Here is a 16280-nt window from a genome sequence, read left to right as displayed (position 1 = left end):
TCTGCGTCCCCTAGCACAATCTCGGCTAGGAACTGTGAAAGCGTGGTAAAAATCCTCCAACGCAATAGTAGAGGCCAAATCACGTCAGGTCCTGTGACTCGACAGCCGCGTTTGTGGCTGAAGCCTTCCTTAGGGAACAGAAGGTATTACTATTTCCACCAACTAGAGGGAGCACGTGCACCTTAGACTGTACTATGCTTGGGCCGGAAAAGCTCCCGAATGCTACCCGGTGTGTTACGTTTCATCACGTCTGAAAGCCACATTCGCTTTACCTTGTAACCACATTTACTCTGCTTCCTCAAACAAGACCCTATTTGCATGCTGTCTGTCCCTTCCTTATCCACCTACCAGTCATTCCCTACACATCCCCAGTCTGCAAAGCACAGTTCCACCCAGCCATATGCACACAGGCTGACCATTTGTGACACGCATGCACAGAAATAGAGCAACTCAGACATGCCAGGTCACGGTGCATACATTGCAGAGTACACACGCACGAGTCCACTTACACTTTCCCAGTCAAAAATGCATAAAACCGACTTACGGCTCTGCAGTTCTGTATTGCACAGAAGCTTTGCCTCTCTGATTTTGATGTAAGGCTTCTGCTTCCTCACTATGTTGGCAAGCAGCTACAGCAGCATAGGCTCAGATCCAAGACATGCCTCTGCAAGTAAAGGAGTGAGAGACACACCTCAGACATTTGCACCATGGCAGCATTTCTCCCCTTCTTTGATACTATCTGCTGAACAAAGCTGGTTGGCTTGATATGCAAGGTGAGAGTTTTGCTTACTCTTAGCTACTGAGCTAAGTAAGCTACTAAGAAAGTTGATGTCAGATGAATAAAGGAACCAAAGGAACCAATAGAAAACAAGAAATCAATAGCTGGTTTGAAAAGAACATAGATTTATGTGCTTTCTAAACTGCACTCCAACAGGAAACTGTAATTTATTTATTTTTTGTCACTTTATTTCCTTATTGTCTATTCTGTAATTCAAATCCCTCCAGGAAAGAAACTACTTTAACTTCTTCTTTATCACATGTATTAACTCTATTCATGCTCATATGAATCTTTAACACTGTATATCACTAGCAAGAACATGAGCAATGAACAGTTAAAGCCTAGTAAAATTAGTTTTCTTCTTCCAGAAACTACCATGTAATTTCATGAATGTTGAGTATGCAAGATATTTTTGTACACTTTCCTAAGACCAGAATTTTGTGGCTAAAATGCAGTAGCACTTCCAAGCAACAATCAGTGGTATAATTTTCTGTTATAAATAAATATTGAACTTACTAAATAAGAAGACAGCTTTCAGCTGGACTCATAGATGCCAGTTTCCTCAAACTGGAAGGAGGCTCATAGTTTAATACCCTTACTGAAAGCTGTCACTAGGAAAAAAAAAATGGAAATGAACTAAAACTCTGTATAAAACATTCGCTAGCAAAGGAAAGTTCAGGTCCATAGTTTCATCACCCACTAAACTCTATTAGCAGTTTAAAAGTTCTTGGTCTGCCTATTCACAGAGCTCATACACATGCAGGAAGCACCACCTACAGCAGAGCACTGCTGAAGAAGTGGATTCCATTGAAGACTGTCTCTGAAGGCCAAAAAGAATTGCACAAGCTATCTTGTGATTACCAAGCAATTACTTCCTAATACACATAAGTATCACCAAGCAATTACATCTTAATACACACAAGTAAAGGCTTAAATATTCTATTTTGCAAAGAAAAGGAAGTGAATTAATCCTTACAAAAACATAGTTTCCTCCTCTTATTTAGAAAGTGAAAAAACATGAGCAGAAATTGACTTAATATTGCTAGTCATTGATTTGCAGAGGCAATTTGGTGACTCACTATCAGCTGATGACATCTAAATGTTCCCAGGTTGGTCTGCATGTCAATCAGTCAGCTCAGTATAGCTTTAAATTTCCTCAGGAAGTTGGTGATTTCTAGATCATCTGCTAATTACCATACATACTACATGTAGAAATGCAGCTGCTTTTTGTTATGGTATAATTACAGCCTAAGTATTCAATGCAGGGGGTTCTCTAGTGTCTGAAATGGTGTATTTTCACAACAAATATAACAAAGAACTCAAAATGCAGAGATTTTCTTGAATTCAAATACAGACTGAGGAAATGTGTTTTTATTAGAACCTACATGTTTTCCTCTTGATCTCCTTGTCTCATACAGTTGTCAGTGTCTTGCTTTGTATGCTCAATACAAACTCATCTATCATGTTGATATGATGGTGAGGGAAAAATCAAAAGAGTTTGGAATGGAACTGATGGCTGGAGATTATTCAGAAAAACAGATAGAGCTGGGCTAACATCAGTCAAAGTACAATGAATTCAGTATCACTGAAGTCACTGGAAAGCATCATTCACATTCTCTGTAGCTGCACATAGGGAGTCTCAGGAAAAAACAACATCCACAAAAACTGATTTCCTCTTCCTGACACAAAGTATACGAGGAGGGTTATAATTCCATCTATTAAAAGGACATGTTTACAGTTGAAATCTATGCTGAGATAGACAGCATCTTAGCATTAGCACAATGTTTCTGGACTGAAACCATGCAATTACACTTTTGGTCTGGCTAGACTATCTTGAAAGCCCAACATAAGAAGCTCAGCTGCAAGTTGTGCACTGGTGTGAACATCAGAAGTACTTCAGCTGCCTCAGTAGTGCCATGCCTAGACTTACATGTGGAGGTAGGGTGCGTTTGGAACTACAAGAAGTACTGAAATAATTTGACTAAATTGTTTCCTGTATCTGAGTTAGTTTGCTCAGCACTAAAATGGGTCTCTACATAGCACTGTATGGGACACGCAAAAAATGCTTCTATTTTTCATCCGCAGTTTTTCATGGGTTGAGGAGTCATGCAGAAGCCTAGCACAAGAGCAGACCGAAAGGTGGGTGACTTCATAGTCTCCCAGCCATTGTTAATCCTCCAGCCAGCCAGTGCTGTGCTAATCTGCTGATTTCAGTAACAGCCCCAAAAGAAACTGTGGTAGAGCTGGAAAGAGACTATATAAAGCGGCTTGCTTATCACTTTTTGAATGATTCATTAACCAGCATAATTTAAACTGCCACATGCCCGGTTAAATTCCAGTTTAACAATACAGTGTGTGCTACCTGTTTTCCAGAAACGTTACAAGGAGTGAGTAATAAAAAGTTAAGCATTAACCAAGATAAGACAACCATGTAACTACAAAACTGAAAACTATTTTTAGATCTTTGCTCAGTTCACTTTTAAAAGTGTCATGTAATTCACCTCATGTAGTGGTATCAATTAAATATAACTTTGTTTAAAATACAAAACGTTTTTTCTCTTTTCAGAATTTATCGGATTATGAGCTGAGCCGATTCAAAATAATGCATCAGCCGTAAGTTTCTCATTCTTATCTGTTTCCCCATGAAATAGCTAATGCTCTGTTGTACTCTGACAATTTCTCTGCTTATAAATAAGGAAAAATATGAACTGAAATTTGTTCACATGAAGGACTTCAATTGATTGGGCTGGAACTTGCTCAGGATAAAGATGCTGGATGGTTTACAAGAACTGTTGTTTGAATCAGCTGGCAAGAAAGTCTTTTCTACAGCAGCTGAAGGGTGATAGTCCCAAAACAATCAGAGACAATCTTAATGTTAGAAAGTACAAGTTCAACTATTTCTGGAATACGTAAGCTCTTCTCTTGTACAGAGTATGGAGTGAAATTTTCAGAATTGGCTCATCTACTGCTGAGCTAACAATTTAACTGATCAGATTGACAGAGCACTTGGAAGTCTGGATGTAAATGTTATATTGAAAGCTCTGAAGATTGAGTCTTTTGAGAGGTAAAATTCAGGCCAGTTAAATGACTGGGAAGGGCATCATACAGGGCCATGTATTACTGACCAGTGCCAAAACAGTAATTGCTTACCCAAATACCTCAATGCTCCAAGGAGTTAAAAAAAATCAGGGTCTAACCCTAAAACACTGATGTCTCTATTGTCCATTCAGAGTACCTTCTCAAATATTAGCTGGCTCTAAATTCCATTCGACTGAACTGAGACCAAGAGCTGAGCTTGTACTGATGTGGGCTTTCAGGCTTTGACTTCTGAAAATGTAAATGGGAATAACAAGAGTGTTTTGTAATAACAATTCTGCTGTCAAATCAACAAAAGGCCAGAGCAGGTCCAGTCCAAAGTAATACAATCCTGAAATGCATAGAGTGGATGTCGGGTCCCTAGCACCATTTCACTATAAGATCTGTTGCTATTACATCTTACTAACTGCTATCACAAAAATTGCCGGTGTTTCTAGCATGAAAACAGTTTGCATATTTTAGCTGGAGATCTGCACTGATCTACCTGAGACAGATCAACAGGTCTGTTGGAATCTGTAAGTACTGCAGGCACTCCACAGCAGACCAGAACACCAAGGACAGGTAAACAAGAAAACAGCAATTGCCAGACAAGTCAAGACCAAAATCCTATGTTTCCTGCTGGCATAACCAGAGCTTCAGCTCTCTGCCTGGTATAAAATTTTCTTCCTGGGGCTTCATTACACAGAAACTGGTTCTTTTGAAGTGCCCCTAGCCCTTTCCCATCCTAGTTCTCACTAGTGCAACGCCTGATGTTCTCTTCTTAAGATATTCTTTATGTTCTTCTTAAGAACTTAATGTTCTTCATAAGAAAGATTTTGAATCTAGAAGGCTATAAATATTTTGCAAAGTAAGACATGAAGTTATTCTACATTCTGCTAGGAGAGCCCACAACTGTACCAGGAGCAATGTGCATCCACACACAGATATAATTCTCTGACTCCTGCACTGAATACCTCCACTAATTCAATGAAAGTCTTTTTTCCCTCTAGTCAGTATTATACTTATTTTCCAGGGGGAAGAGATAGCGGAGGGAAAAAAATAAATAAAAAGATATAGAGTGTATATCAGTGATATACATCCGTAATTTGAACACATCTTGAAGAAACAACATCATTATAGCTCAGTGACCTCATTGTAGATAGTCCAAGACTTACTGTATGAGATGTTTATGCACAAGTTGTTTCACAACACTCTCAGCTTACTCAAGTTTCACTTTCCCAGGGCCCATGAAATTAAATGGCATCTTCTACAGCTGATGTGATTAGAAATACATCTCAAACCAAGCTCAAAATGAATTTTGCTCAGTTGAAAACTGTTTTGAACAGTTTCGCAAAGCCAGGATGAAATCTTTCATCACAAAATCAGCTCTCTCTAAAACATGTGTCAGTTTGTGAGGTAAATGAGAAATCTTCACCGGCAAATCAAATATGTCAAGATGATGTCTTGATGATGTCAAGACTTGAATTTATCATTTGTATATATTGACATGCAATTCTGGAAGGTCTTGGGTGAACTGCAGATAAGGAACACATCATTATAAGCTTTGTTTAATTATTGTGTGGGCAACATTTGAATTCCTTTTCTTGAAATAAACATCTACCAATTACCAGGGCTGTCAAAAAATGTTACTAGTTTATTTTACCAGGAATTTATAGTATATGCAAAAAAAAAAAAAAATCACTGTTCAAGAATCAAGTAAATGTCCTATAGTTGACTGATTTCTAGATTACTTTCTAACATCTATTTTTCATTTGTTCATAATTTTTTAATGAGATAACTCCACACTGAAATATTTCATCCTTGCCTTCCAAGACAAGGAAATCTCTTTTTTTTGACACGTATGAATGAACTCTAAATTGTAAGAGACATTACAAATCAAGAAAGTACCTTGTAATTCTGAGATGTTCCTCCTGAAATGTATGCACTTGCATAATTCAAACTGCAAGGACAAGAAACTTTCCACTTTGACTTCATTTTCATCTTCCCTCATACACCTCACTTCTTTTATTTATTCTTTAAGGAAGACAAACAACCTAGTGTGGAAAAATCACTTTTCAGATTCTTTTTACAGCTATCAGCCTTTAAATTCCATGAACAAGTTACTCACCCTTGCTCCAGGCCAATGCACCAGCTACAGAAGCCTGGCTCCCCTCCTACCTCATTTGTAGCTGGCCCAATAGAGAGTTCACAAGGCAAAATCTTTAGCAGTAAGGGTGTCTAATAATAACTAAACCTGGATCGGATGGATGTGATTTGAGACTTTGCTTTGCTACAGATTTCCTTAGTAAAACCAAGAAAATTATTTTAACATTCCCTGCTTCCTTTCCCACCTGCAGAACGGAAATAGTAGTATTTCCCTATCTCACAGAGGTGCTATAAGGGGAAAGCATCAAGAGTTGTGATGTTCTAACTTAAAATAGTAGGAAAAACTATAAAACTGCATGGCAGGTGTAAGCCACAAATTGCTTTCCAAGGCCCCATTCACAAGCAGTGATGCCACAGGGCCGTGAGAGATGCATGCACTGAGGACATCAGGATATTGTGGAGGTAATGGCTCAAGCAGTACCCAATATTACCATCACTGCAGCTGCCGGACAGACAGACTGGCAGGCCACGAAATGTGACAACAGTCCAAAGGGTAAAGAGGCCTCTGCTGGCAGCACTAAATTGGATCTGCTCATGATAGAGATTTACACATCTTTGTTCCACTGTCCAGTCAGACACTTGAGAGTATTTTTAACCTGTTGTCCATGCTTCTAGCTAGAATCATTGTTTCAAATGCTTGTATGTAAAACGTATTTTCCTCTGTTACAACTGTATTTCTCTTTAAAAACACAAGAAAATTGGAGGCACAAACTTTAAGACAATAGTTAAGCTTAAGAATAAAACAAAAGGAAAGTCAGGAAATAAAATAATAGGCTTCTAACAGGGTGCAATGTGAAATTAGAATGACATGTCAAGAATTTTCTAATCCTCTTTTTTGGGGGGAAGTGGGGGTTATTGATATTATAATTAAATGTAGTCCTAGTTAATAAAAGTAGGGTGTGCAACATCACACTTTCAGTTTCACTTTGAAATATTTCGATTTCTTGCTCCTATGTTTTTATTTCTATGGATTACTTTGCCTAACCAAAGAAGTTAATATTAGAAGACTGATAAATAATAAAATCCATGAGATTTCTGTCAGAACTGGGCTTTCCCTAATACAGAGCTTTTGCTGTCTCTTTAAGTGTGCTACAGCAGTACAAAAATCTTCTGGCCTTCTACATTTGCACTTTCCCCACCCCAGAGAAAGCTTCAAGATGAAAAAAAATTGGTGGTAGAAGACTTCTAACCCAATTCTCAGTAGTAATAAAAGGGTTGACCCTCTCCTTGGGATATACCATCGTGGATTTTTAATTAATTTTTGCTTTTAAATACTAGTGCTGACTCAGGTTGAATGTTTTACGTCTAAATAGGTGGATTTAGTTCCTTGCTTTCCATAGTTCTTGGTGTAGCTTAAATGCCACGTTAAAGATCTCCAGTTATTCCCAGACTGAAAAAGGCCAGGGCTGCAAACAGAGATAAAACCTCTTCAAAAAAATAAAAATAAAAATAAAAATAAAAATAAAAATAAAAATCGTATCTAAAAGAGACCAAAAAAGGTTTCCAGTACCTAACCACTCTAGTGTCTCAAAAACTATATAACCAACCCCCCCAAAAAAAGGACATTTATATATAAAATATATAGTATGTGGACATACATATATGAATTTGACATTAAAACACATTTTTATCTATTATTTAGAAAAAGACTAAATACTTCATGTTTGACAAAAGTCTACTCAGGCATCAAATATTTACAGAAGCAGAGTATTACACTCCTCCTGCAGCAGAAAGGGGGCAACAGACACTTGCATTACAGCAGATTCTCTTCCATCCTGCCATGAGCAACCAAGACTTTTGCATGACACCAGTTCTCTGAGAAGGAAGAACCCCTCACAGCAGGTTGTGTACCAACGTCTTCTAGAAAGGTCACTTCTGCTCCTGTAACTAGACTGTTCACCATGCTGTCTTGTAAGCAAAGCCTGACAAAACTGTTATTCTGAAATAATTTTTGAAGTGTTTTGCCAAAACTTAACAGTGAAAGAATGGGAATATTAATATCATAACATTGAAAGCTTTGTGGCACCATCATAGGCAGCATGGATTTGAACCTGAGACCACAGTCTAACCACAGCACCTTCCCAATCTCAGCTGCCCAGTTCATGTCAAGATAAGTAGCTAATCAGGAGAACACAGACAGACAAATTCCAGTCCTGTGAATCCATAACTAGGCATTTTTCTTAGCACCAAGAAAACCCAATCCAATCTTCCAGAAAAGTTTTACCATATTTTCCGTTTCCTTCACCATGGTTTTCCATTACTCTCTTTTCTAGAGCCCCCTCAGCACAACTTCTAAATTAGAAAATTTTAGAGTTAGTAAACCTTGGCCAATCTCCCTTCATGGTACCTTACCATGTTGTCCAGCTGTCTATGGAATGATGTTTCTGAAGGGGTTACAATAACACTGTAGAAGTATTTCTTTAATATTGGAAGCACTATGCTCATTTTTAGGGATGTTAAGCAAGCTAAATCACAGACTTTTTGATAAAGATGTAACAGATTATTGCTAAATAAAACTAGATGTCTATTAATCCTCTTTGAAGAGCAAGAGTGGGTCAAACTGAAGAAAAATGCCTAAATTGGTCCAGCTGTAGGGGAGCCCATCTCTGTGACAGTCAGTTCAACCTCAGTAAGCTCTAGTGAAAGTAGAAACATTGATCTTTGTTAGTACTCTCGACCAGCCTATATAGCAATAAGGTATCAGTCACAGAGCAACTCAAGGTGGGTATCAGAAAACAAAAAACAAGTGAGAGGTCACCTTTTTAAAGCAGAGACCCAAACAAGCTTCTTATGTTTGTATGCAGAGCCAGAAGCAGAACCAGGAACAGAAGCTGGTGCCTGACTCACAAACCGGTTCTTCAGTATTGTCATGTGTCTGGACAGGATCTTTTCTTCCCCCCCCCCGTCAGTTGATTTGCTTTGCTTTTCTCTATTACAAGGCTGTACTCAGACCACAGAGAACAGGTTGTTGTAGTTTCGATTCACTGGTCTTTCTTCCCTTTTAGAAAATCATATTTGGTAGTCAGAAAGTGCTGCACCTGGGACTCAAAATTCAGAAGAAAATAACTTCTGGCTCATTCAAGCAACGAAGTGTGAAGAACTATTAATTTATAATCTCATTTTAACAGAATTCCACATGTGCCCCAGCTCAAATACTGCACAGAAAACAGAACAGATGTCCTGGCTCATTTTGCTCCAAGTCTCTAAACAGAGTCCTCTCATTTTTTGAAAGAAATACAACATTTAATATACAGCGTTATCAACACATATGCTCACTGCAGGAGAGAGATTTCTTTCTTCTTGCTTTAGACTAGCCTTAATGAAAACAAGTGAAAATATAACCTTTTTCTGCTTTTGTATCAACATGCAGAGCTCAATTCACCGGTTTTTCTGTTTGTGCTCGGTGGCAGGACATGCACTATATCTAAGATAACGAAGGAACATACTAAACCCCTTCATTCAGACTTGTAGGAATTCAGAAATGAAAAGAGGGCATGTTAAAAGCTGAGATATGATGCTAAGCCATGAAAACTGCAATACTGTAAAATGGAGTCAGCTAGATAAGCAGAGTAGAGAAGTTACAAGATGAGCTGCAAGGAGAAGTGAGGGACAGGATGGCCTGTTGCAGCTGCAAGTCAGACAGTTGGTGCCTGTAACCCGTCACTTGAAACAGCTTCAGGAAGGTCAGTTCAGCACAGCTGGCCTGGCAGAAGCTGAAGTGCAATTGGTAGGAGTGCCACAGCAGCCCTTTACACAACATAAATTTAAGATCTGAAACCCAGCTACAGGTGGCAACTCATAGAATAATTCAATTTGCCCCAAAATACATATATTTCTATTTGCCCCAAACAAAGTTAGAAATAATGTAAATATATACCTCTTTACTAGTACCTTCCTCTCAAACTCCATTTCCAACAGCAATATCAAGGTGGGGAATAAAAACTTACCATAGAAACAGCATGGACACAGGCATGATGGTCCTCATGCATGGTGGATGGTGTTAACACCCCTTCAGCACTTGATTCATAGCATCAGAGAGCTTCTGTGCGTAAATCACCTGTAGCCACCTAACAGACAGCACTATACTGCACATATTTAAAGTGCAGATTTTAGAAAGAAAATTCAGATTCAGATTCCCAGACCATCTCCAAGCTGTTTTTCTCTAACTTTCTGTTTTTCAGAACATCTTTACATTTGCATAGTCCAGTATAGGAGCCAGCATAAAACAAAGAAGCTGCTTGGCTGCCAAAGCAGGAAAGCAGCATTGCAGGACACTGCACGTGACCTGAAGTGCCTTGTCTGTGTCTTGTTTCAGAGATTGCTCAGTTGTTACCAACCCTGGCACCGTATTCCACCACACAGTGTAAACACACCTTGATGCTATGCTCTTGATGCTTGTTTACAATTCTTAGAAGTAAAATTCAGATATGCTGTGGTTTCTTGAAGGGGTGAAATCTGTTAAGGCCAGACTACAGCCAGTCTCTATACAGTAGTACAACCTTCTCTGCAGCGTGTTACAATTTAGGACTATTCAGATCAGCTCTCTCAGGTCATTTTATTTACCTTCTGGAGGACAGAGGGAAGGGACATTCTCCTGAGCTGGGAGGCAGCACAATCTCTTGCCCAAAGCTGTCTCAGTCTGGGCTAAGACTACTGTTAAAATGATAATGAAACGGTAAATACTGAATCTGTCTTAAAAATATATATATGTTTTTGTTTCAACAAGCTATGCCTGATTTTTCAATGTCTGACAAGCTCCTTATGTTCCTAATAGTCCAATGCTCTGGAGAGAAAAAAATACAAAATTTTAGATATCTTACAGTCTTGTATTGTTTTTCCTAGTTTCCATTCTCCTTGCATGATTCTATTACACATTTTAGGCAGCCTCCCTTGACATCCTTGACAGAGCATTAGGTCTCGGTTTCTTCTGCCACTTCAGTTTCCCCAGCCACCTGCTACCACAGCTCTGTCATTTCTCCTATTTAGTTCCTTACTGTCCAGTTTCACAGCTTTTTATTATTTTAGAAAGCTCACAGAGTTTTCACAATAACCTAAAAACTATTTCAGTTAATTTGCCTTACCACACATTTCATAAAAGTCATCAGATACTCTTATAAACCCCTGATCTAGGTGATATAATTAATTAAATTTATCAGTATATATCTTCCTTATCTCATTCCTTTGGCTTCAGGCAATTCTTCTCTGAAGAAATACAAGGAAATACAAGGCACATCCATGCTGTTGCTGTAATGAATAGGTAATATTGTTCAAGATCACAGAAGTAAGAGGGTTGTTGAAATGTCAGCATGAATTATCAGCTATATTCCTTTTAGATTACAAATACAAATAACGTTTAAGAAATGATTCATATCTAAATGTTTACCCATCGAGGATCTCTCTTATTTATTTTTTGTCTATGCATAGCTCACAAATAAATAGGCTGAAATATACTCAGGAAAAAAAAAAAAAAAAGAAAGAAAGAAAGAAAGAAAAAAAGAAAGTATCAAAGACAAACCTGTATCTATTGCTATACCTGTTGTATATTTTGCAGAGTGCACAGGATGGAACAGCAGTCAGGGAAAACCCCACTTTCTGTACAGACTTGAAGTGTTGTTCATTTACAGCCATGGCATATCTCCAGCAGATACCTGGGCAGGCTCAGCAGTTTTCCTATAACACTCTCAAAATTTTGCTTTTCAATTATGACACCCCTTTCTTCTCTAGTATTCTTGTATATGGCCTTACTTCAATTTAAAGTAAATCAAACCTGGATCAGATCAAAGGTCTAACTCATATGATATTTGTGGCATCAGACAGCACCAGTGGCCTAAGGAAGAAGAATGAGGCAAATGGGTGTGGGTGGTTGCCTCTGCATACACGTGTATAACCAGTACATCACTATATTAAGCTGTTAAAATGCCCCAATGGAAAATGCTGAAACAAATAAATATACACTTTGATCTTTGATTTAGGAAAGTCTTGGTGGTATCAGTTCCATCAGGAATAATAATAATAATAATAATAATAATAATAATAATAATAAACACTATAATTTCTTTAGAATCTCATGATACTTTGATGGAAAAAAGTCTTTTCCATAAAAGGGGAAATTCTCCAGTGAACAGGACTATAAGAGTTAGCAGACCTCAAGTATGGCTTAAGATTGAAATAAACCACAATCCTTAAGGAAGAATTACTTTAAAAATTGTTATTTCCCCTTGGAACACTTTATTATAACACTATTGCCTTTCTATTTTCTAACTTACATGAAAATGTTATAGTATAAGCCATAAAAATAATATATTCCTTGTCAAGAGTTTCAAATTACAAATAGTACTTAGGAATCTAATTTTTACTCATCAGTCTGTTCATAAACATATTCCTAGCTCAAAATTACTGTAGCAATAGTGAACAGGACAACTTCAAATGCCTATCATTCTTATATTCCAGGCTGAGCTCTACAACACAGAGAACATTTAGGTACCCAAGTCCATGCTGCAGATGTTGTTAAAATTCACTAATGTTCAGCAAAGAAAAACCTCACAAAACTATCACTTATATATATAATTTCTAAACTACCCACTCAGAAATTTTCTTTAATCCCTAATTATTTTTATGTTGTAATTTCCTCATTGGAGTAGCCTTTTAGTTCTTTATTAAAAATAAATAAATAAATAAATAAATAAATAATGAAAAAGATAAATGTTTATTAACGTGACTATGTGCAATACAATGAATAGTCAAATTTAAATACAGATCTCTTTAAATGTAGACTTCTATCAAATTTTCTTTCCTCTTTCACTTCTCCCCACATTCTCTCCTCAGATTTTGAATCTGAAGGGATGACCAAAAAAACTAGAAACAGTTATTCTGAAACCTAGTGTTTGCTACTAAATGTTGGTTTTTTTTTTTTCTCTCATTGTACTCTGAGAGTACAACAATGCAGGCTCTTATGACCTCAAACTTATGAAATAATTATATTAAATGCTGTACAGCCAATTCTTCAAAATAAGATACATAAAGAATAAGAACTTACTCTACTATAGTATGCCACCCCTACTCCTCTGCTACTTAACACAGTAAGTTACCAACTGTGTGAACATATTACTTAAACAATTCACAAAATTTGCAGTCTTAGATTAACAGTTATATTTCATAGCTAGAGTTACAAGTCTGAGCAATTTTTCTCCACAGACAACAGTATTCTATTAGACGCTTCATCTCATGTCAAAGCCACATAACACTGTCATTGATAAAATATTAGTATATTGTTATTTTTCATTGCAGTTTGCTACTTTTTAATTAATAAGATATTTTCTTTCTTTAGAAAGTCCTCCATCCTCTTGATTCAAGAGGATGTCTTTTTTCAAAGGCAACATTTCAATTCCGCTATACTTTTGGGTCAGAAGAATTTTTGGAGCTCTTTCTGTTCAGTGGCATTATTGCTCCCAGAGCACAGAGTTCTCATAGGGGATAATTCCCAGTTATCCAAGAAAAAGAAGAGAGCAGCCTTAAGATGATGGAAATGCATGAAAATAGAAAAGACCAAAAAACAAGCAAACAAGTGAACAAACAGAAAACTGTTTCTAAGCAGGAATGAGATAATGCTCAGACAGGGATTATTATGGTCAGTAAAGCAGTGCAGACTACCAACTTGTTCCAGGGAAGAGATGCTTCAACCATTTTACTTGGCTGTATGTATTACAGGCCAGTGAAGGAGAAAAGTGGTTTAAAAACTGCTGTTATTTCAGCATCTTCCAGGTGCTGAAGGCATCATGAGAGGTGTGAACATTACCATTGCCATACAGAAATAACATCATTTTCAGATACTCCTTTCATTTTGAAGTTTTATGCAACTTTTTGTCTGTGTAAGTATATGGAATGATTTTTGGCAGCAGAGACGCAAGTGTATTTAGACCACTGCATTTCTGAGTTCTGACTGATGCTCTTGAAGGAAGGACTTGCCAGGCTTCACATAAGCCTATGTCACTGCAGCTTCACTTCCCTGGTGACACTCAAAGCTAGGTGAAAGCTAGCCAGTTATGAATATCTGGATTGCAGTCACTTGTTAAGGTTGGAAAGGGTAAGATTTGCAGACCAAGCAGCAGCATTACTCTTCAGAGGTACTTTTCTCCTCCATAGCTGTCAAATGGCTCTAGCACAGGTCACTGCCTCCAAGGCAATCTGGCCTCCAACACTTTTAGTTTACCATTAAATAATTAGTCTGTCTGAAGGAGCAAGTTTTGTGTTTCTGTGTGCATGTGGAACAGATGACGGTAAAACTGAAAAGCAGAAGTGCAGCTTTTTACACAGTGGGTTTGTCCCCAGGGAAATAAAACACATTTTCTCTGCAGGTGCTAAAATAAATTTGCTCAGAAGCCCCCTCATGAGAAAATCCTACTAAATGTACTGTTTTCACATCCTTGCCTACCCCGTAGTAGAAGCCCGCATGTACTGCCTATTTCCTCTAGCAAGCCTAAAGACAAACCCAAATCCCTTCCAATTAAATTTATAGTTGCATTTTCAAATGCATCTTCTACTACTATAAATATTTGAACAACTTCAGTAGCTACTATCCAAAGTGATAACATATTAAAGCTTTAAAATTGCTACAGCAGTTGCTGGGAGTCTTCCAAAATTAATGCTGTGTCATTGAGCCATTTGACCCATAGTGAAGAAACTAAAATTTCTGAAAATAAGTATTATTTAAAAATTCTTGGGACAGAAATGTACCTTCCTCTCATCTGCTAAGGCACAACTAAATGCCCATATGTATCTTTTCCTGTACAAGAAGCAGTATTTTCTATTTTAAAAGAGCTTATATGCATCTTGGAAGTGGAAACAAATAATAATAAAATCATTTAAATAGACTAGTTAGTGAGAACCTGAAAGCAATGCTTGGGAAAAACAGAGATGTATTATTTTAAACATGAAACAGCAGTGTGTTCACCTGATTATAGCAATCAGTAAGTTGTAAATACATAGAAAGTCATGAGGAATCATGTTCCATAAACTCATGGTTTCCAAACACCACCTATGGGACACTGAACAGTAAGTTAAGTAGGCAGTGTTATCAACTGAAATAGAAATTGAGGGGAAACAAAACTATATCTAAACTGACACACTTTTAAACAATAGGGTTTGAGTGCACTTTTGGCACAGTATCAAGTACCACAAGTTTGCATTCAGACCCAGATGATCAAGCACAAAACCCACCCAGGCAGCATGTGATAGGCCAACGCTAACAGCACATTTCCCCTCCACTTGCTCGCTATCTCCATAGCACGTTGATGGCACAGCTTCCTAAGGATATTCTGAAAGCAGAATAGATCAAATATGTACAGAATACTTTAAATAACAGGCCTTTAACAAAAATTAAAGCCTGCAACATTGCTACAGATGCCAGTTCAGATTCAGGTGGTATGAATTTGGGCTATTTCCAGTTCAGACAGAGGTGAGAGCAATCTGGGCTACTTTCACTTAACTTCCACAGCCTTAAAAAAATGAACTGCAGTAATTATTTTCTGACTTGCATGTGAATGCAGACTGATTAACCCATATTCCTACCAGTGTCTGCCTTTACATCCACATTACACTGTTTCAGTGTTTGGAACTCTCACCTTTGGTGCTATCCCAATAGTAGCAAAATGTCAGAGAGCTCAAGCAGTAGACTCAATTTTTAAATAGAGGTCTTTACATATGAACGAACACTCTTTTTGAAGCAATTATCAGTCTAAGAGAGAATTGAGACAGCAAGTATACATAGGTAAGAAGTAACTCTAAGCTACATGAAATATTATAACCTCAGGACGGTAAAATCAGGCAGTTATTTTGAATTAGATTTTCAGTTATTTTACATATTTCTCTGAAAAGCTTATATGGTTGCTCTTTAGTCAGAACTTTCTGAGGGAAAAACCAAGCAAAAGATCAAAAAGCTGTCCTTTAAAGAGTAGAACGTGCAACTTCTGGTTTCCCACATTCCCCAGTAGTGCAAAAGTCAAAATGAGCAAATATACTAGCTTCTTAGCAGGACAGGTTGTGCAAGAAATCCACCTACAAAACTCTTTCCTGTAATGAGAAGTTTCATTGTTGACTCCTGAATATTTCTAAGAACATTGTCTGGTATGATCTTCTCCATTAATGTTGGAGACAAAATTTTACTATTTGGGAAAGGGTTAAGAAATGGGTTTTCTAGCATGACTGAGAGAAAACATGAGTCTTATATGGTCATGTTACAGATAAAATTAAAATCTCAATATCA

General features: G+C 37.5%; 1 protein-coding gene across 3 annotated transcripts in view; it reads left to right on the top strand.

Moving 5' to 3' along the window:
- Positions 1–16280, top strand: part of BLNK (B cell linker) — a 97183-nt gene that overhangs the window by 29869 nt on the left and 51034 nt on the right. For all 3 annotated transcript variants that reach the window (XM_035330386.1, XM_035330387.1, XM_035330388.1), the window contains one exon: positions 3345–3391. In XM_035330386.1, the coding sequence (XP_035186277.1) occupies positions 3345–3391 (47 nt within the window). The remainder of the gene's footprint in view (positions 1–3344; positions 3392–16280) is intronic.

This window comes from Oxyura jamaicensis, chromosome 6, assembly GCF_011077185.1.
Source record: "Oxyura jamaicensis isolate SHBP4307 breed ruddy duck chromosome 6, BPBGC_Ojam_1.0, whole genome shotgun sequence".
Classification (NCBI taxonomy): domain Eukaryota; kingdom Metazoa; phylum Chordata; class Aves; order Anseriformes; family Anatidae; genus Oxyura; species Oxyura jamaicensis.
The sequence above is the reverse complement of the archived record's forward strand: the minus strand, read 5'-3'. Positions and strand labels throughout refer to the sequence as shown.